This window comes from Meles meles, chromosome 10 (genome assembly GCF_922984935.1).
Source record: "Meles meles chromosome 10, mMelMel3.1 paternal haplotype, whole genome shotgun sequence".
Taxonomy (NCBI): domain Eukaryota; kingdom Metazoa; phylum Chordata; class Mammalia; order Carnivora; family Mustelidae; genus Meles; species Meles meles.
Genome location: NC_060075.1, coordinates 55,380,280 through 55,403,641, shown reverse-complemented (window position 1 = coordinate 55,403,641; position 23,362 = coordinate 55,380,280). Strand labels below are relative to the sequence as shown.

The following is a 23,362-nucleotide window of genomic DNA, read 5'->3' as shown; positions in this document are numbered from 1 at the left end:
TATACCGAGCCTTCACTTGTTCCTCCCAACCCAGCCTCCCCATTACCCTCATTGCTTTACACTTACGTCAAGTTCTAGAACAGTAAAACTAATCTGTTCTGATTAGTTATCTTATCTAAAGCAGTCTAAAGTAGTCACTTATCTAAAAGCAGTCAGTTCAGGTCGTGATCTCAAGGTGTGAGATTAAGCTCCACATTGGCTCCCCACCCAGTGCAGAATCTGCTTAAGATTCTCTCTCCTGCTCTACCTGTGCCCTTCCCCACTCCACCTGTGTTCTCTCTCTCTCTCAAATAAAAACAAATCTAAAAGAAAGAAATCAATCAAATTGGTGGTTTCCTGCAGCAGATGGTGGGTTTAGACTAAAAGAGCATCAAGCATCTATCACTCTTGTCCTCACTTAGATTATTGCAGTAGCTAACTTCTTGCCCCAGCCCATGCCCATGCAATCTGTTTTTAACACAGCATTCAGGTGATGCTACAAAAATGTAAATCCCAACATGTCATGTTCTGTTTCAAATCCTCCTATGGCTTCTTAACTCATTCTTGACTCTGAGTAAAAACCAAATTCCTTATAATAAGCTACAAGGTTCTGTGGAGTCAGTTTCCAAACTCCTTCTGGAACCTCACATCCCCAACCTTGGCTGCTCTTTAAAGTGCCATAGCACTACTTATCAGCTAACAAACTACATGTGTATTTGTTTATTTTGTTTTCTGTTCTCCACTGGAATGTAAAGTCAGTGGTGACAAAGGCTTTTATTGGTTAACTGCAGTGTCACCAGCACTAAAATGATGCCTGGTCCTTAGTAGATAGCTAGTAAGCATTTGTTAAATTCATGAGTGTGACACAGAATAGTTTCAAAACCTGAAGTCCTATTTTCTGGATTTCTTAAGTTAGGCTTGTTGCAAAGTAGTTTTGCTTCACTTATCTTGTTCATGAGGGGAAGCTGGAGTCAGTGAATAAAGATTTATGCTACAGGCTATGTGGTTCCACTCTGCTACTGGTTTGGACCCAGCATGCCAATGCAACAGGCTTCCATTCAGTCCCAGTGGAGGAGGGATGGCAGTAAAAACCTGTAGGCCCCTGGGGAAGCAGAGGAAGCCCATACTGACTTTGGGATAAAGCCTGTGAAAGCTCTTTGAAATGTTAAAAGTGGTATGCAAATCTAGAGATAATTATTACTAAGGGAGGGTCAGCTACAGCACATCAATGGACAACCTTTAAAAAGACCCTTTGCTAATTATGAGGGAAGGGTTTCCATTACAGTTTTATTCTTTGAAGAGACAGAGCTGCTTTGTTGCCGCCCTCATGGGCTTTTCTTTATCATTACTGTTCTTTCTCACTGTGATGCATTCTGCGGATCTTCCTCAGAGGCCCCTTAACATACTTATATTACTTGGAGAACTGAATAGTAAGAAAATTGGTATATTGCATTAAGCTGTGGGCTGCTTTATTAAATTAAGCCCAAAAAAGTGGTTATCCAAAGTTAAAAATAGGTTAATTATTACACATTTGGTGCATTTTTTTCATTTAAATATCTTGCTTTTTATATGTAGAATTAGGGATTTATTCATTTCTTTCTTCCTCTCTTTCTTTCTTTCTTTAACCATTTGTAGCAACTTTATAATAGTTGAGAACAGAAAGGGAATTTCTGCAAGGGGATTTCCTTGGCTGGAATTTAGCCAGAAGAATGAAGATAGCATAGAGACTATCTCATTCTAAAAGCATCATGAAACACTTTATAAGCCTGCCTAATCAAGCTCACATTTGTTAGGCTTGGTGTTAAATTATAGACCACTGATTTATTTTAGAATAGTGCTTCTTCCTCTTTGATAGCTCAGGTCCCCATTGAGTCTAACTAAGAAAGGGAAAAATAAATCACCTTAACTCCCAGAAAAATCTACAAATGCACTTGTACACCAAGATTTACATATAGTATATATTGAAGGGTTTATAGGTGCCCTGAGGCCATTCATGAGTCATTATTTTAGGTATAGTAAAGGAACAAATGGGTGATAGTAGCTAGTCCTTATAAGAACCCAATGACATATGAACACTTATTTTTCGATCTTACAGATTTGCACACTGAAGCACAGAGAGGTTGAATAACAGGTAGGCAACAATGAAGCCAAAATGTGGACCCAGACATGTTTCTTTAACTCATTCACGTAGCCACCGTGCTATATTGCTTCAAGATTATACATCTGCTAGGAACTTAAACTAAATCTTAATCCAGATCACCCTTCAAAACTAGCCCCTTATTAAAGATAAATTACCATATGATCCAGCAATTCCACCTCTGGGTATATACCCAACAAAATTTAAAAAGGAATTCAAACAGATATTTATATACTAGTGTTCACAGCAGCATCATTCACAATAGCCAAAAGGTAGAAACAACCTAAATGCTCATTGACAGATGAATGGATAAACAAAATATAGGTATATACAATGGAATAGTACTCATTCTTAAAAGGGAAGGAAATTCTGACACATGCTGCAGCATGGATGAACCTAAAAAATACTATTCTAACTGAAAAACAGATGCAAAAGGACAAATATTATGTGATTGCATTTATATTAGATACTTAGAATAGTCATGTTCATAGAAAGTAAAATGGAGGTTATCAGGGTCTAAGGGAAGAGGGGGAATGGGAAGTTATTGTTTAAAGAGGTATAGAGTTCCACCACGGGATGAAAAGTTCTGGAGTTAGATAGTGGTGATGGTTGCACAACAGTATGAATGTACTTAATGCCACTAAATTATATACTTTAAAACAGATGAAACTGGTTAAAATTTTATATGTATTTTACCACTAGAAAAAGAAAAAGAATAGCAATCTAAGCCTGAATATAAAAGGATAATGACACAGAAGGAATTGACCTTTCTGATCCAGGAGGACCCAACCCTTAAAAATGGTTAGAATGGTAAATTTCATGTTATGTATATTTTACCGAAGTTAAAAAAAACAAAAAACAAAAAACAGGAAAAGAAAACACTAGGCTTTTTCTGAAACCACATTGCCTCCTTGGGAAAGAAACAAACCATACCCAAATTGAGGCTCCCATGTCAGCTTATAATAGACTCACTTTGTCCCCTTAAGCTGCTTATTTGGATCCTATTGTGTATATAGCTCATGGGTTTTTCTTTCACAAATGGTTTTAAATCATTATTACTCAGCAGGATATTTCAGAGTCTTAAAAAAATATAATTAAAAGCCTTAAAAATATAGCAAAATATTTTTCCATGAGACAAGTAACTATCTTGGTAATTTCTGTAAATTTTAATTATTCCTAAGCCTCATCCTCCCCCACAAATAAGAAAAACTTCTATATAAGATATTAATTTTTCTAATTGCTACCAAATAAGATGTCTCTAATATATCTCTAATATAATCTACATAATTTATCTATATTATATTATCTCTAATATATAACCTATGTTATATAATAATATATTTCTAATATATTATTTGTTCATCAGTATTCTGGGCTAGATAAGATATTATTCCCTCCTGGAAGAAAGATGAGCTAATTATTGTAGCATTTTCTCTTCTTGCCCACCATCTACTTTATCATTAATTTTTTGCTGTAATTTCTCCACAGATATTTGCTTAATAAAGTTAAATGAAGGAGAAAGGTATTAAATGGCTATGAATAATTTTATTATTATCAATTATTAACTTCTTTGTTAACTTATTTAGAAGAGAGAATGGAGATATTTCAGGTTATAAAAAGAAAACATTGCACTATAGAGTACTGTTCCATATTCCTAATTAAGTAGTACATGTGGCCTCATCTCATCAAAGAGTTTAGATTTTGAATGTGTTTTACTCTATATAAAGAGTCTTAACCTTAGTGTGTGTGTTCTCACATGAGTAGATCCCTGCAAGCTGAAAACAAGAGGTTTGAGTAGGAGGTGAATCACTTATTAAATATGGCTTCTAAGGGGCTGATAGCTTGCTATTTGCCACTCCGTTTTACAAAAGAGAAAGCATTTTCGGACAGGTGAAGTGGCCTTACAGTAATTCTACATTGTTCAGCTATGGAACCAGGGTTGACTCAGAAGAATGGCAAGCCAATTGACTTTCAACATCATAAGGTAGTTAAGACACCAAAAATGTTGTGTTTCCTTAAAACTGCCATAAAGACCTTTTTATAGCAGATGGTCAATTAAAATTCAGTAGCTCAAAGGGAAGAAATTTGTAAAACAGTAACTAGAGGTTTTTTTGGACTGTCCTTGGAGTATTAAGGTACTAGCATTTTCCAGGAGCCTCTTTTTTTTTTCAAGAATTTATTTATTAAGAGAGAGAGAGAGTGCACAAGCGGGGGAAGGGCAGAGGGAGAAGGAGACTCTCTACTGACCAGGGAGCCAACATGGTGTTCGATCCCAGGACCCTGAGATGATGACCTGAGCTGAAGCCAGACGCCTAACTTATTTGAGCCACCCAGGCCCCCCTCCAGAAGCCTTTTGAGGAGTGGAGGAAAGTAGAGAGATAGGGTGGTTGAGCAGGGAGGGCTGTGCACCACCACTCCAAAAATTCAAATGGCAGCTATTAGTTTGTATGGTTAATTTAAATCTGTTAAGCTTCCACATGTGCTTTTATTTGATAAAAGGATTTTGCAGCTTAAAAAAAAAAAAAAAAAAGAATTTTTAGACCACAAGACTGTATTACATCACGAGTATATGTCATCAGTGAACCCCAAGTCCACCTGAGCCAACCTGCTAGGATGCAGTCAGTGGGAACTTGCCTTCCATAGGTTTCCCACCCCTTGCTTGCTGTGGGACATGAGAACTCTTGAGTTTACAGGCTTCAGCAGAGAGTATATTACCCCTGTTAATTGACCCACCAGTCAAATTCAGACCCTCTCAAATGCTCACAGTTTTACATTGTTCTTTCTTTTCCTCTTGCTAACCTTTATTCAAGGCACATGACCACCACTGGTGAAAACCTAGCCTCCTTAGGCCCTTATCTCTGCCCTAGTATTTCCATGAGGGATGTTTTAAAACAGCCTCTATTTCAAAGTGCAAGCTAATTACCTGGTGATTTATTGTTGTGCATGGAATTACAAAGTAATCTAAAAAAAATGCCAGCAAAGTGTCAAGTAGAGACCTACCTTCCTGTTGACCTTTTTTTGGTTAAATACCTAATTGTCTGGCTTTTAACTTTGTTTAAACTATGAAGGAGGGGAGAAGATACTAGGAAGTTCTTGCAACTTGGTACTCTCTGGAAGAACTAATAGCAACAAAGACATATTGAAAATCTACCATATCTTCTCTGAGACATCTGAAAAAAAATCAGTGGAATGGATTCTACTACCTCCCTTATTTTTATAATACTTCTTGTTAAAAAACAAAAAACAACAATAACAAAAACCAAAGCATCAGCTCAAATTTCTTTGATTGGTTTTCTACAAAGTCTTGATTTCCAAAATTTCTCTCATGTTTTAAGTCTGAAACAATTAGTGTTGTCTTCTATGGCTAGTACATCAGTTTTAGGTCCCATTTATGATGAGGTAGTAGAGCTGTATTTTTGTAGTGCACTTCATGGTGCCGTAACTGTGTAAGATAATTGGAAGCCCATGTTATGAGTTTTTCAGAGCACAGCTTTTCCCCTTTTTATTTTGTAATTTTTTAAAATGACCTCTATTTCCAATGTGGGACTCAGATTTACAACCCCAAGATCAAGAGTCAAATGCTCTACTGACTAAGTCAGCCAGGGACCCCTAGTTTTTTACCTTTTAAAGTATTAGGCATTTTTTGTGGTTTGAAAGACTCAGACACTAATTCATGCTATAATAGATTACACTGTAATAAAATATATACCTTAATCAAATATTTAGAGTTTGGACCATGAGTCTGGCAGAGTAAAGATGGTACAGATGGGTAAATGCTGTCCATTCCGGTCTACAGGAACATCAGTGCTCACTAAGGCACAACTGCAGAAATGTCATCCCTTACTGTCAGTTTTCAGATGTCAGACAACAGCATTAACTTTTGCAAAATAAGTAAACTTGTTCCATATGTAATGGCTAAGAAGTGAAGAAATATTAGAAGTGAGGTCTACAAAAATACCTGTCAAGTGAGCCTCCCATGAAGAAAAGAAGGTCTAGAAAATACAACCTGCATCAGGAAACTTTGTAATTCTGATTATGTCATAAGATTGCACAGCGTTCTCAGATCTTTTCTAATTGCAGTCTCCTAATTGATTTTACAACTTCCTTTTCCCTACATTCTCCTTTGAGTATCTGTGTTATATGTGCCCTTTTATATATTTTAAGTAAACTTCATACATATTAATTTGCTTTGAGAAGTGTTTAATAGTATTGTGAATCATTTAGCTAATTTGTAACATCTTACACCCTCATCAGTAAGGTTTGAGATCTGGTTGCTTTTAGAAAATAACATTTAGGGGCGCCTGGGTGGCTCAGTGGGTTAAGCCTCTCCCTTGAGCTCAGGTCATGGTCTCAGGGTCCTGAGATCAAGCCCCGCATCGGGCTGTCTGCTTAGCACAGAGCCTGCTTCCCCCTCTCTCTCTGCCTGCTTCTTTGCCTACTTGTGATCTCTCTCTGTGTCAAATAAATAAATAAAATCTTAAAAAAGAAAAAGAAAAGAACATTTGTCACCTTGAGGGAATGTAATTGAATAAATGAGAGAGAGATGAGCCAGGAGCCAGGAGCCTGGGTGTCTGAGTATTTTCACCTTTGTACTAGTAGTCCTAATGCATGCCTACTCAACAACACCATTCTATGTTCATTGCCCTTTAGGGTTCTGGAGGCCAGTCTCAGGGTCTCCAAGACCCAGCATAGAGTTAAAATTGAAGTTTGAGTGAGAAAAGTGGGATTACTATAGGCTGAATGTCTTATCTCTAAAGACTAGGCACATCAGACAAATCCAGACTGAGGGACATTCTACAGAGTTCTGACTGGTATTCCTCAAAACTATCAAGATCATAAAAAATAAGGAATATCTGAGAAATTGTCACAGCGAAGAGGAGCCTGAGGAGACAAGATGGTTAAATGTAATGTATTGAGAAGGGGATCTAGGAGCAGAAAAAGAATAATAAGTAAAAATTAAGGAAAGCTGAATAACGTATGGAGTTTAACGTATTGATACTGGTTCATTTGTTGTAACAAATGCATCAGAAATGTCAGATGTAGACACTGGGAGATACTGTGTGCAGGATATAGGAATACTGAAGTCTTTGCACATTTTCCCTAAATCTAAAACTATTCTAAAATAAAGTTTATTTAAAAAAACTAAAGCAGGGGCACCTGGGTTGCTCAGTCATTGGACATCTGCCTTCAACTTGGGTCATGATCCCAGGGTCCTGGAAGGCTGCTTCTCCCTCCCCGACTCGTCCTGCTTGTGTTCCCTCTCTCGCTATCTCTGTCTCTCTCTGTCAGGTGAACAAATAAAATCTTTTATAAATAGATAGATATATATACAGATAGATAGGAAAAATAAAAATAAAGCAAAAAAAAAAACATTTTGCCAATTTCTTTGTACCATTCACTAGGATGTTTCTGTATAGCAAGGCTTAGAATTACCACATACAAGTAAATAGGAAACTGAGGAAAACAAAAAGCAAACAATAAAAACTCTCTTCCCAATTATCTTTCATTTGTTAGTTTAATAAAATGTCTATATATTTGGCAATTTGAAAAATAAAGGAAGCACTAAACATTTTAGTGTTTTGACCTCTTTTCTGAGAACTATGTTACACATAAATATAACCTAGAGAAATTCACATATGCTTGTAAGTGCCAATTAACAACATAATTATGTGTACATTATCAGACCTTGCAGCAGTTAGAAAAATAAATCTTCCTACCTACAATACAGTTAGTTGCTCCTCAATCCACTTTATCATTACGTTTGCATTACATTCATCAAAGTGCCTCAATCCCATTCAGAATTCTTAGAGAACTTCAAGAATGGCCAACTTGGGTGCTATAAATACAGATGCTTCTTTTGTTCAACATTGTTTAACAGATTTTTTTGAGATTTAACTGACTTAAATTGCACATATGAAAGTATACAATTAGAAAAGTTTGGGCATACATGTACACCTATGAAACCACCACAATCAACATAGAGAAAAAAATCACTCCCCCAAATTTTCACATGCCTTTTGTAAACACTCCATTCCAACCTTCCCTCTCCTCGCCCTGCCCCACTCTTATCAACTATTAATTTGTTTACTACCAGTATAGATTACCATGCATTTTGTAGAACTTTGTGTAAATGGAATCATACATTATAAATTCTGTCCTGCCTGACTTCTTGCACTCAGCATAGTTGTTTTCAGACCTGTTGATATTGTGAAAGGTATCAAGAGTTCCTCTTTATTGGTAAATAGTATTGCATTATATGGATGTACCACTGTTTGAGATGATTGGTATTGATGCCCATTGAAATTATTCAGTTTGTTTGTAGTTTTTGGATATTACATATAAAGTTGCTCTGAACATTTATCTGTAAGTCTTCTGTGGACATGCACTTTTATTTCTCTCGGGTAAATATCTAGGATTTAAATGGACAGACCTTATGGTAGGAGTATGTTTAAATTTTAAATGAACTACCAAATTATTTTCCTTTTATATTCCTGTAATATATGAGAATTACAGCTAGTCCACATACTTGCCAAAAGTTGGGATAAACAGGTGTTTTAATGTTAGCCATCGGAATAAATTTCTATTTATTTTTTAAATCTTATTCTTGATAGTCCATCTTGGGTTGAAAACAGAAGTCTGTCTTTTTTTTTTTATACAACTTACTCCATTTTTTGAGGCACTGCTTTGGTATTATCCTTTTCCAAAATACTCACTTTTTAATTTTTTTTTAATTTTTTAAAAGATTTTATTTATTTATTTGACAGATACAGATCACAAGTAGACAGAGAGGCATGAGGGGCGGGGCGGGGAGGGCGGGTGGAAGCAGGCTCCCTGCTGAGCAGAGAGCCCAATGCGGGGCTCCATCCTAGGACCCTGAGATCATGACCTGAACCGAAGGCAGAGGCTTCACCCACTGAGCTACCCAGGCACCCCACTTTTTTATTTTTTATAAAATTTAGAAACCACCCATCTTTTAAATCATATACAATAAACTCTCAGAGGGTATATTTATAAATATTGTTTAGGGCACCTGGGTGGCTCAGTGGGTTAAGCCTCTCTGCCTTCAGCTCAGGTCATGATCTCAGGGTCCTGGGATGGAGCCCCTCATTGGGTTCTCTGCTCAGCAGGGAGCCTGCTTACCCCCTTCTCTCTCTGCCTGCCTCTCTGCCTACTTGTGATCTCTGTCTATCAAATAAATAAATAAAGTCTTTCAAAAATAAATAAATATTGTTTAGATGAAGTATATGTTATAGAATCAAAAATAGCTCTTTTGATATGTATGCCCAATATTATAAGATCACTCTTAAAGATCAGTAATTCTCATCATTATCTGCATTTCAATAGAGGGAGTTTAAATGGGTATACTTGGTTCATGTGTAAAACTGTTACAAAGATGTATACTTGCCAAATGAAAGCCTATCTTTAGTGCTGGTACAAGATACAGGAAAAGAAAATTTGCAAGGTATGGGAAGCAGTCAATGCAAAGGGCTTTAGTCATTAATAGGAACACATCATGCCACAAAGATACAGCAGAGTTTGTGGACTTAGAATATTCAAATGACCTGAGTTATGTTGTGGCATTGCCATCTACCCTCTATATGGACTGGCACCCATTAATTTCTCTGAGCCCCAATTTTCCTATCTCTCAGAAACCTTTCTTCCCAGACGGCTCATAGGACTATGTGAGCAAAACCAAACAGAGGAATGTTATAGAACATTCTACACTCTAACATTCTTTAAAATATGTTTTCAGAAGAATTATTTTTGCCATCAGTAGTTAATAGTTAATCTGTAATATTGTTTAGCTCATTGATGGATGATTATTTTATGGCCTTCCTATTTCTTTATTAAAGATAAAACTAGGGAAGCCTGGTGGGTCAGTGGGTTAAGTGTCTGCCTTTGGGTCAGGTCAGGATCTCAGGGTTCTGAGATAGAGCCCCACATTGGGCTCTCTGCTCAGCAGGGAGTCTGCTTCTCCCTTTCCCTCTGTGCTCTCGCTTGCTCTTTCTCTCTCAAATAAATCTTTTTTTTAAAAAAAGATAAAGCTAGTGTGAGTCACCTGAAATTAAAATTATATACACACACATATGTATGTATGTAATATTTAACATATTTATATTCAGTTGTCTTGAGTAAAAAAACAAATCAGCAAAAGTAATTCAAAATATCATGTCTAGGGGCGCCTGGGTGGCTCAGTGGGTTAAGCCGCTGCCTTCGGCTCAGGTCATGATCTCGGGGTCCTGGGATCGAGTCCCGCATTGGGCTCTCTGCTCAGCAGGGAGCCTGCTTCCCTCTCTCCCTCTCTCTCTCTCTCTCTCTCTGTGCCTGCCTCTCTATCTACTTGTGATCTCTCTCTGTCAAATAAATGAATAAAATCTTTAAAAAAAAAATATATCATGTCTATATTTATTCATTATATCATACAATAATTTTTACCTTGATCATTTTACAATGTCTTATATCTCAAAAACATGGTAAGATTGGCTTCTAGGGGAAAAAAAATAGAATCTAAGTGTTGAGAAAGACCTTGAAAGTCTTATATCCATATGTAGATACAGAGTGTTGGGTAATTTGTAAAAAAGCAAATATCATTTATATAAACAATTTCCCCATTCTGAAACTTCCAATAAGAGAAGAAAGTTACTTAACATTGCTTTATATGAACTAGTCCCAAATGTTCTATTCCTAGGCCCATGACCTTCCATTCTTCACACACCTCTACTATATGTGAACCTCAGTTTTTTCAGAAATTCATGTTCTGTTAGGCCCAAATGCCTGGTCTTGCCATAGCCTCTGTCATAATTGCCCCTCCTCTCTCTTTCCCACCTGAAAAACCTCTGTCCATATATTGAGACTTTACTCAAAAGTCATCTATTTGGCAATGTTCCTCTATTCAACAAAACAGTTAATTATGTCTGTGCTATAATATTTTTATATAACTTCTGTTGTATACTTATTACTTTATGTTGTAATTCTTTTTTTGTCCCCCCCTTATTAGCACTCTCTGTCAAGGGCTTTGGAATTGCCCTCAATAAATACTCGAGGGCCTCCAGCTTGAAGATATTTGATTAATAATGTAAAAATAGTTATTTATGGGGGGCCTGAGTGGCTCACTTTGTTAAGTGTCTGACTCTTGATTTTGGCTTGGGCCGTGATCTCGGGGTCATGAGATTGAGCCCCACATCGGGATCCATGCTGATCGTAGAGCCTGCTTAGGATTCTTTCTTTCCCTCCCCACTCCCTTGTCTTCCCAGGCGCATGTACTCTATCTCTCTCCCTTAAAAAAAAAAAAAAAAAAAAAATTTAGTTATTTCCTAAGAACTTCCCATATGCAGAACACGGTACCAAAAACATTAATCTGCACAATAACCTTAAAATATAGGTAACATATTTCCCCATTTAACAAATGAGGAAACTGAGACTCAGGGAGTTTAAATATCTAGTCTGACACCACAAATCCAGAAATTGACAGAAAAAAGATTCAAACCTAGGATTTGTGATTCCAGAGAACACAAATAGTGAAGAAATTATTGAAAATTAGTTTTCCTGGGGCACCTGGGTGGCTCAGTGGGTTGAGCCTCTGCCTTCGGCTCAGGTCATGATCCCAGGGTCCTGGGATCGAGCCCCGCATCAGCCTCTCTGTCTCTCTGCCTACTTGTGATCTCTGTCTGTCAAATGAATAAATAAGATCTTTTAAAAAAAATTTTTTTTAAATAAAAAGAGAAAATTAGGTTTTCCTGCTGTGCCTGGGTAACTCAGGCATTTAAGCGTCTGCCTTCAGCTCAGGTCAAGACCCCAGGGTCCTGGGATTGAGCCCCACATCAGGCTCCCTACTCAGCAGGCAGTGTGGTTTCTCCCTTTCCTTCTGCTGCTCTTCCTGCTTGTTCTCTCTGACTTTCCCTCTGTCAAATAAATAAGTAAACTCTCCAGAGAAAAAAGAAAAAAATTAGGTTTCCCTTTATAAGCATGATACACTATATATGAGATTGTTTACTATTTGTACTTAATTAGCATGTAATACAATAGTTATGTGCATCATTATATATGTCAGAGTATCTATAGTATGAATTGTTATTGAAACAGTAGACTGTTCCTGTATCGTGAGTCTTCTTAGTCTATAGTTCATAAAACTTCCTTAGCTATTCATGCAGTGGGATGATCTGCTTTCAATCTAAAAAAATCAATGGAAATTTGATGAAATTATCTCATTATCTCATACTTTTATAAAAGAAGAATGAAATTGGGCTGCTGGAGGTAGAAACAACTATCTGTATTTAGTCTGTGTGATAGGAGATGTAGGTTAAATATAATACACATTTAGATGCTTTGAATAATAATTACAGAGTCTCATTATTATAATGTTATTGAGTCATGACAGGGAGAGATCCTACCTTGGAAAGATGTAAAACTATCCATTTTTTCCCTTTTCTTTATCTGCTTGTTTTAAGGACCCTTAATATCTATGCTTAACACAAACCAGCAAAGGTACACCTATTTGGAAATCTTTTTACTTTTATCAGTAGTCAGGGCCAGCTACATAGTTTGTGAAGCCCAGTGAGAAATGAAAATGTGGGGCCTCTTTATCAAAAATTACCAAGAATTACGAGATGACAACAGCAGAGCACTAAACCAAGACTGGGACCCTTTTAAGCTATGGGGCCTTGAGCAACTGAATAATTCATATACCATGAAACTGGTCTCTACTGCCACCATGACTAGGAGGAACTTTTGACGGAAAGAGTGACTTACCCTCACTTCTGAGCTTTAGATGTCATTCCTCCTTACTAACCCAAATTATAACATTCTTAGTTGGCATGGTTGAGTACAAAACATGCATACATGCACACACACACACACACAAACACACACATACACAGACACATCAGGAATGTATATACCTATATTGAATATGTATATATGTATGGATGTACTCTTGACAAATATATTTTTACATGTATATGTATATTTATAGATGACTATTTCAAAAACTTAAATTAATAACAATATCTGCTTAATGCAGAAATCTAGTTTTTTTTTAAGATTTTATTTATTTGTTTGACAGAGATTGCAGGTAGGCAGAGAGGTAGGCAGAGGGAGAGAGGGGGAAGCAGGCTCCCCACTGATATGATATATATGATTTCACTGGAACTTTTCTTTATTTTTTGAATTTAAATTCAATTAGCCAAGGTAATAAATACATCAGTAGTTTTTGTAAGAGGGTCCTTCTTTCTCCAAATGCTCACCAATATTTGTTGTTCCCTGTCTTGTTAATTTTAGCCATTCTGACTAGAGTAAGGTGGTGTCTCATTGTGTTTATGTTTTGTAGTTCCCTGATGGCAAATGATGTGAAGCATTTTTTCATTGTAATATTGTGTGACTAAGTCCTCAAAAAAGAATATATAAACAAGTCCTGAAAATTAACAAGAAAAAGACAGTTCCAACAGAAAACCAAGCAAAACCTGACAATTCACAGCAGAGATACCCAAATCGTCACCAGCCATATGAAAAGTTGTTCGACTTTATCAGTCATCAGGGAAATCCAAATAAAGCCACAATATGATAGTACCTACCTACCAAAGACAAAAAGTACCAAGTGTTAGTGAGAATAGAGTAGCCATAACTCTCCTGCATTTTGGGAGTTTATAAATTGGGACAACCACTTTAAAAAGCTGTTTGGCAGAATCTAAAAAAACTGGCAGTTCTTCTCCTTAGTATGTAACTAGTAGAATTCTCTGCATATGTTCATCCAATAAATGTGTATAGGAATCTATTCATAACAGAAAAAAACCTGGAACTTCCCAAATGCCAATCAGCAATAGTATGGATAAATAAATTGTGGTATATACAAATGGAATTTTGCTCAGTAATAAGAATGAATGATCTGCAACTAAATACAACAAATTGGATGAATATCAAAAAATGTAATGTTGAAAAAAAAATTCACAGATACAGAGGGGTATATACTGCATGGTTCCACTTACATAAAATACAACAGAAAATCAAAACTAATCTATACTGTTTAAAGTCAGGATAGTGATTACCTATCACTAGTGGTGTGGATAAACAGTGACAGTGATTGAACAGAGCCTAAAGAGAGTTTCAGAGTACTGGTAATGACCTTTTTAAAAAATGGATGTTATGCATCTGGATGTATTTTTTTGTCAAAATGCACTGATCTATGCATTTATGAGTACTTTTCCATATCTGTAAGAAACTTGTGAAAAAGTTAAAAATATGTATTACCTTGAATTCATACCCAACTAGTTAAGTAATAGCCCCATTTTGGAGATGAAGAAAATAATGAGTTTAAGTTACTGAATAACTTTTAGTTACTAATAGCCAGGCAATTATTACATCGCTCAGATTAAATGATCTTTAGTTTCCTGTCTAGTTCAAGATACTGTAATTTTACAAGTCCACCAAATTAGAATCTAATTAACTTTCAGATTTTCTTTTTATTCTTATTTTTATTGGCCTTCCTCATCTATTAAAGTCCAAATTTCTATATGCACAGATAAGTTTCCTTGATATTTAAAATAATACTACAGGGGCACCTGGGTGGCTTAGCTGGTTGAGCATCTGATGTTGATTTTGGCTCAAGTCATAATCTCAGGGTTGTGAAATCAAGCCCTGTGTTAGGTTCTGCACTCCATGGGGAGTTTACTTGAGATTTTCTCTCTCCTTCTTCTTCTGCCCCTCCCTCTTACTTGTGTGTGCACCCTTTCTCTCTCTCTCTCAAATAAATAAATATTTTTTAAAAATACTACAATAGGCTTTCTTGAATATTACAGAGTTTGTTATTTATATTAATTTCTTATTTATTTTTTATACTTACTCTTTTGTAGGCAAGCAAACGTCGGACTACAATTATCATAGCACACCAACTTTCCACTATTCGAAATGCAGATCTCATTGTGACTATGAAAGATGGGATGGTGGTGGAAAAAGGAACACATGCTGAACTAATAGCAAACCAAGGTCTATATTATTCACTTGCAATGTCACAGGTATGTTTATGTTATATAATGCTATATTAGCACGGTTTTTTTTTAACTTTCCAGAGATCATACCACAGAAGTATTGAATCATCATCTCAGTTTTCAGAAAGCAATCAAGGAATTCCTCAATGAAGAAATTCACTGTGATTAATTTCTTCAACATTGTACTAGATAATATGAAAATTAAAGAATTAATGGGTACATAGCACCTAATGATTGCCGGGCACACTGCAAATAGGCTTCAAAGCTTGTACATGGCAGATCCAGAACAGTCTAACTCTATATACTGTCATCTTTTCATTAGAACACAAATTTAACACACAATCTCTGAAAACTTAGTTGCAGAGGCAAAATGCAGAATGCTGCATATGGATGTTACAAAATGTAGAAATAACCAAAACTGGTAGGGAAAAGGGAAGCTAAATTACCCATGGAAGGTTTCATGAAGAAGTCTTGAAGGCTAGAAGGTGGGAGTTAGAAGAGGAAGAGAAGTCTTTGTGGGTGGAGAAGCACCACAGATGTAAGAAGGAACTTGGTGTGCAACAAACAAAAAAACCAGCCTTCCTCCCACAAGTAAAAATGAATGTTGGGAACATAATCAAAAACAGTTGTATTAGAAAGCCAAATCATGGAAATTCTTTTTTTTTTAAAGATTTTATTTATTTATTTGATAGAGATCACAAGTAGGCAGAGAGGCAGGCAGAGAGAAAGGAAGGGAAGCAGGCTCCCCGCTGAGCAGAGTCCGATGTAGGGCTCGATTCCAGGACCCTGGGATCATGATCTGAGCCGGAGGCAGAGCTTTAACCCACTGAGCCACCCAGGCACCCCAAATCATGGAAATTCTTAGAAACCAGGCAGAAGAGTTGTTAATTTTTTTTCACTCTGACTTACTTTACTGTATCAGAATCACCTAACGCATCGCCTGACACATAGTAGGCATTCAATAAATGCCTGCTGAATAAAAGGATATATACAAAAATGTATGTTATATAAACCACACCCTCTCAGGTAGACTAGAAAGCTTATCAATCAAAAGCTTTAGCTAATAAAACGAGGCATGATAATGCTGGAGGCACTCTGCAAATTTTTTTTTTTCGAATCCACATTTCAGCATGCCATGTGATCTCACGTAGTTTTTTCATTAGGACACATTAATATAAATTGTAGGAATTAGGCTGTAGCTAACTTCCTTCTTCTGGCCCAGGTCTTCTCTTGACTTGGAAGGCAGTCTTCTTTTCAGGGGGTCATGTACAGACAACAAATATCACCACTTTGCAGTTTATTTTACTTCTTCATTTTTATGATTACATTTTTTTTACATTTTTTATGTTAGTATTATTATTTTGATTACATTTTTATGTTAATATTATTATTCCATATATAAAGGACCTATATAACTCAACATGAGAAAAAACAAATCCAATTTAAAAATGGGCAGAAAATATAAGTAGACATTTATCCAAAGAAGACATTCAGTTGCCCAACATGAAAAGCTGCTCAGTATTACTCATCATCAGGGAAATATAAATCAAAACTATGATAAGATATCACCTCACATCTATCAGAATGGCTAAAATAAAAACCACAGAAACAACAAGTGTTGGTGAAAATGTGGAGAAAAAGGAAACTTCATGCACTATTTGTGAGAATGCAAACTGGTGGAGCCACTATGGAAAACTGTATGGCAGGTCCTCAAAAAGTTAAAAATAGAACTACCCTCTGACCCAGTAATTGCACTACTTGATATTTAGCAAAAAAATACAAAAACACAAATTCAAAGGGAAACATGCACCCCTGTGTTTATTGCAGCTTTATTACAATAGCCAAATTATGGAAGCAACCCAAGTGTCCACTGATTGATAAATGGATAAAGAAGGTGGGGGGGGGGGGTATAGTGGAATATTATTCAGCCATAAAAAAATAATGAAATCTTACCATTGGTGACAACATGGATGGAACTAGAGAGGATAATGCTCAGTGAAATAGGTCAGTTAGAGAAAATCAAATACCATTTCACTTATATGTGGAATTTAAGAAATAAAACAAATAAACAAAGGAAAAAGGAGAGAGAAGCCAAGAAAGAGAGTCTTCAACTATAGAGAACAAATTAATAGTTACCAGAGAGGAGGTGGATGGGGGAGGAGGGGAGGGTAAATTAAATAGGTGATGGGGATTAAAGAACACACTTATCATGACCAACACTGATTAATGTATAGAATTGTTGACTCACAATATTGTACATGTAAAACTAATTAAAGTTGTATGTTAACTACACCAGAATTAAAATTTAGAACTTAATAAATAATTTTCACAAATTAGAAAATTTAGAAAGTTATGATCCTCTATCTCATCATCAAACTCAAAACTTCACATTTAAAACCTTAGCTTTCTCCACAATGCTAGAATAAGTTATTTTTAAACATCTGCTATAAAGCAGGGATAGTCTTAAAAAAGTTTGCAAATATAATCTTATATTGATTCAAAAACTTCCAGTTCCAATTTTATTTCACATTAGGCCATATTTTACTTTAAAAATAAAAGTTAGCTGTTCTATGTGAGTTGAATTTGCATGATTTTCTTTCCAGAGTAGACTTAATAAGTTATGAAATTATGAAGTTCAATATTTTCAAACTAATAAGTATAATAATAAAAGAAAATAGCTATGGTTAAAATAACCCTATTTTGAGATTTTTTTTAAACCAGTACACTCAGATCTTTCTTTGAAGTAACATGTCTTAATTTTTCATTATAACTAAACAAAAACTCTATTATTAGGTCTTAGATTAAAGAGTTTCATAGCGTAAGGAAAATAAAAATAGAGTGTGTTATGAATGTATAAATACTTAAAATGCCTTATTCAAAATGGATTAGTAGTCTCTCATTACCTAAAATAATGTTCATTCTGATAAAAAATACCATTTTAATATTCAATGAACAACTACAATATTCTGGGTACTGCATAGTAAATATAACACCCATGATATCTCCATAGACAGGAACTCATTTCTGAAACCCTAGAAATGCGTATTTACCGCTATGCCTGTAGTGTCCAAATGAATCAGTTTATTAGACTCCATGTGTCCCTAAGTACTAAGAAGTTACTATTGCTAAGGGAATCAATCCCAGGAAACAGAATAGCAGTGGTTAGGATTATGGGCTCTGGAGACACTATAAATTTGAAAATCCTGACTCTGCCACTTAACAGTTTTAGGACCTTAGGTGAGTTATTTATTAAATTCTCTGTGCCTCAGTTTGCTAATCTTTAACATGGGGAAAATAATAGTAACTTATTTATGAATTAAATATGTGAAATTATGTGAAAATATGTGAAATTATGTGAAAAATGTATTAAATGAGTCATTCATGTAAAGTGCTTAGAATCTATGTTGGTATAATAAATTTTATTATATTACTAATACTAACATTATTCAGTCAAACTTTTTATGAAAGTTCAAACCATGAAGATTAATGCTATAATTATTTACCTTGAACATACATGATTATTTACAGACCTATTCCTTTAGTGACTTTTCACATGAAAATTAAATAAAAACAAGTAGAGAGGGGCACCTGGGTGGCTCAGTGGTTTAAGCCTCTGCCTTCGGCTCAGGTCATGATCTCGGGGTCCTGGGATCGAGCCCCGCATTGGGCTCTCTGCTCAGCGGGGAGCCTGCTTCCCCCCCTCTCTCTGCTTGCTGCTCTGCCTACTTCTGATTTCTCTGTCAAATAAATAAAATCTTTAAAAAAAAAAAAAAGTAGAGACAGATACATACCAAAACTTCCTGTCATCATTATTTTGTCTAGCAGCCTTCTCAGGAAAAGAACTTGTCTTTGACCTATTAAAGAAACTTCTTAGAAAAATTTATTATGAGAAGAGGTCAAATTTTTATTTTAAACTTGCCATAAAGTAAATAGCTCTTGAAAAAAGACAAATAAAGGATTTCTTTCTTGGGAGAGAAATTTATAGAAAAAAAGAGAAAGTGATAGCATAAAAGAATATCTGATTAAAGAAGTTGGGATACTATAAGGCTGGTTAAAATTTACTGTACTTTGAAATGCCTGATTAACAGTTGTTAAGCTTGTCAAAGAGTCACAGTCACTGAAAAGCCTTCCACATACATATTCTCATTTGCACCTAAATCCACCTAAGGCTTTTTGTCTCCGCTCCCCACCCTGATCTGGGACACCATCATCCAAACCCGGCTGCTCATTTCTGTCTTGTCTCCCATCCCGTCTCTTAATGGAGAAGCCACAGATTTACTTACACCACATTCAGAGGAGCAGGAAATATGTAATTTCTTTTTTCACTGAATTTGGTCTCATTTCTCTGAGTAGCAAGAAAAGCAAAAACTAGACTTAGAGCAATCTGGTTTAGAACTTCATCCTATCAAAAAAAAAGAAAAAAAAAAAAAGAATTTCGTCCTATCCAGTGATTTAAACAGTTGTTTTTTGTTGTAGTTGGGTTTTGTTTTGTTTTGTTTTTAAGTTAACTTGATGTCTCTGGGATTTTTTTATTCTTTAGGAGCTGGTCCTACTGATTTTGCTTTCTGAACAGTTTGGAATGGGCAGGAGTTGCTGGCCTGGAAAGTGTTCCTGTCTCTTGAGATCTCTCTCAGACCCAGGGCTAGCATCACATTTAAGGGCCTAGTGATATGTTATAAATGTACAAGCTCTACAAAGGGGTAGGAAAGGTAGCTACTCTGCTGTAGGTAGCAGCAGAGTCAGAAAGAGTATTTGAGTCATCTCCCTCACAAAGCTCTTTTTACTAAAATCTGTCCCTACTAATGGAATAATTGTTTTGAACTAAGGCATTGTTTTTTCCAGTTAAAGTAGGTCTTTGGAAAAGAAGCCACAATAAGCTCTTGTCACCCATTAACATTTTAGTAAAAGTTAAACTTACTAGCTCTCTACTAAGCCTGAAAACTTCAGCGAGAGCTACACAGGAATATATCACCTTCAGTATCAAGGCAATACAGTTTTAGAGGGGTGCTTAAGAAAAGTCTTCAATTTTGAAAACATTGTTCTAATAGTAACATATATTCTTCATTTAAGGATATTAGAAAAGCTGATGAACAGATGGAATCAATGTCTACTGAAATAAGTATCAACTCAGTTCCTCTGTGCTCTATAAAGAGCAGCAAGTCAGACCTTCCTAACAGGTCTGAGGAATCCATCCAGTATAAAGAGGTAATGGTTAATGGTTTAAGTTTTATCCACATGTCCTCCAATTAATTTTTATTTAATTCTTATAATATTTAGAATTTATGATAAAATATTACTATAACACTAAGTGTACAAAACATAAGTCTTTCCCAAACTTCACTGTAATATCACTGTGATGCTTTAAGAAAGTGGCCCTCAAATAAGACCATATATGTCACAGGCCATTTGGGGTCAAGAAAACTCTTAAGAATGGGCTTGTTCTTCTTTTTCTAGTTCCTTTAGGTGTAACAGGAATTGGCTAGTGAAAATTCAGAGAACTTTAAAGAATGCAGAGGTAGGAGATAAAAGTAGCAACCAATACTGAGGTTAAAATAGAGATCCAAGGAAGAGTCTCCTTCTTTTCCCCTGTCAAGGCTGAGATTCATGCCTTGGTTCAGAGGGCACAGCTTTGGTTCAGTGGATGGCAGAGAAGTTGCTAAGGTACCTCACTGGTGGAGTTTGCTGGAAATCTGTCCTGTTGCATGCTAGAACCTACTGGGTACCAGGAGAAGCTACGGGGCACTTTTGAAACCAGGAGCTGGAGAGGTTGCCCTCTGCAGGAGTCAAGTACAGTTCCATGTGTAAGCAGGTGCAAGCATTAGTCATCTGGCAAAAACACAGACCAATGCTGTCTGGGTCCCCTGGTTATACTTCTCCTGGCCAATTCAAGAGCTGGAGAAAGCATCTGCTGGCCAAATATAGGAGAAAACTGTACTCAGCAGGCACCTACTCTGACAAAACTCTGCAAGCAGAGCAGCAGAGAGAAAAACTTATCATGGAGGAGCCTTCCCAGAAAGCCACCAGAAAGAGAAGGAAGAAAAGTTCCCTCCTCGTGCATCGTTTTTCCAGTACCCTTAACAGACAAATCTTGACATCTTACTAACTGGTAAAGGGAAAGTGTTTATAAGGCAAAAGGGTGGATTTAGACCCAAGAAGAAATAAATCAGTAACCACGACAGAGATGGTATTATTTTAAATAAGGGGAATAGCTAATATAATGGCCTGGAGTTGGGGGTCACATTGACTAAGAAGAGGGATGAGCAGAGAGTTGTGTGAGATAGTCAGGGACCAGATCTATAGCACCTTGTAGACCCCAATAACAGCCCTGCATCTGGCTTTCTGCTCAGCAAGGAGTCTGCTTCCCCCCTCCCGCACTCTGCCTCCTCTCTGCCTACTTGTGATCTCTGTCTGTCAAATAAAGTAATAAAATCTTTAAAAAATAAAATAAAATCTTAAAAATTTTTTCAAAAAAAAACCAGTGAGTAAAATTTAGTGTCTGGCATCTACTCAAAAATCACAAGACAAGTAAAGAAGCAGGAAAATAGTTCCCAAAATGAAGAGAAACTAAATCAATAGAAATAGACCCAGATCATGATCCCAGGGTCCTGGGATCAAGCCCCATTTCAGGCTCCCTACTCAGCCCTGCTTCTCCCTCTCCCACTCCCCCTGCTTGTGTTTTCTCTCTCACTGTCTCTCTCTCTCTCTCTCTGTCAAATTAAAAAAAAAAAAATCTTGAAAAATTAAAAAAAAATAGACCCAGAAATGATACACTTGGTAGACTTAGTAGGAACAATAAACAGTTATTAAAAGTATATTTCATATGTTCCCAAAGGAAAGGCAAAAACATTGGAATAAACAATGAAATTTTTTTCCCAAATTTGGTGAAAACTTAAAATTCACACATCCTAAAAATTTAATAAATTCCAGATACAAGAAAGATAAGGTAGACTATATGAAGGCACATCATAATAAAATTGCTTAAAACCCAGAATAAGGAGAAAAATTTAAAATAGCCAGAGAAAATCAGCATAATATGTATAAGGAGGGGGAAAAAGAAAATCACAAACTTCTCATTAAAAATATGCAAAACGGGGGTTGCCTGGGTGGCTCAGTGGGTTAAAGCCTCTGCCTTCGGCTCAGGTCATGTTCTCAGGGTCCTGGGATCGAGCCCCGCATTGGGCTCTCTGCTCAGCAGGGAGCCTGCTTTCTCCTCTCTCTCTGCCTACTTGTGATCTCTGTCTGTCAAGTAAATAATTTTTTTTTAATCTTTAAAAAAAAATGCAAACCAGAAGACAATAGAGTGGTATCTTTAAACTCATAAGAGGAATAAAAGCTCAATTAAAATGCTACATGCAGAAAAATATTTCTCGAAATTGAAGGCAAAGTACAGAATTTTTTAGGGAAAAAAAGCTAAAATAATTTATCACCAGAAGACCTATAGTACTAGAAATGTTAAAAAAAAGGCCTTCAGGCAGAAGGAAGATGATACCAAATAGAAATCTGAATCTATAAAAAGGAACGAAAAATATCAAAAATAGTAAATAAAAATGTTACTATAATAATGGTTAATAATGATTAATAATTCCTTTACCTAAGCTCCATGCCCAGCATGGGGCTTGAACTCATGAACCTGAGATCAAGAGTCTCATGCTCTACTAAGTCAACTTGCCACCCTAATAATTTTTTTAATTATGTTTTTAAAAATAATTTACTTTTCTAAGAAAAAAATAACATTGTAGTATAAGGTTTATAATACAAGTATAAGTAAAAATGTGTAAAAACAATAGCTAAATGACTAGCAGTGAGAAATGGAAATATTTTATTTTAAGGTTCCTAACTGATATGCAATATTACTTGAAAGTAGACTATGACCTTAACAGTAGTCAAAGTTGATTTCAGAGCAAAAAAAAAGGGGGGGATAAAGAAGGTTTTTTCATAATTTTAAAAGGACCAATTTGGGCACCTAGGTGGCTTACTCATTAAGAGTCTGCCTTCAGCTCAGTTCATGATCCCAGGGTTCTGGGATCGAGCTCCACATTAGGCTCCCTGCTCAGCGGAAAGCCTGCTTCTCCCTCTCCCACTCGCCATGCTTCTATTCCCTCTCTCTCTGTGTCTCTCTCTGTTAAATAAATAAATAAAATCATTTTTAAAAATATAAATAAAAGAATCAATTTATCAAGAACTGAAAAGAGTAATAAAAATTCACAATTTTATTCAGAGATTTCAGTACATCTCTTAAATGTTGATAAAACAAGTAGACAAAAAT

General features: G+C 36.0%; 1 protein-coding gene across 1 annotated transcript in view; it reads left to right on the top strand.

Moving 5' to 3' along the window:
- Positions 1-23,362, top strand: part of ABCB5 (ATP binding cassette subfamily B member 5) — a 119,142-nt gene that overhangs the window by 41,017 nt on the left and 54,763 nt on the right. Inside the window, exons 14-15 of the mRNA XM_046020966.1 lie at positions 14,962-15,123; positions 20,167-20,301. Of these exons, the coding sequence (XP_045876922.1) occupies positions 14,962-15,123; positions 20,167-20,301 (297 nt within the window). The remainder of the gene's footprint in view (positions 1-14,961; positions 15,124-20,166; positions 20,302-23,362) is intronic.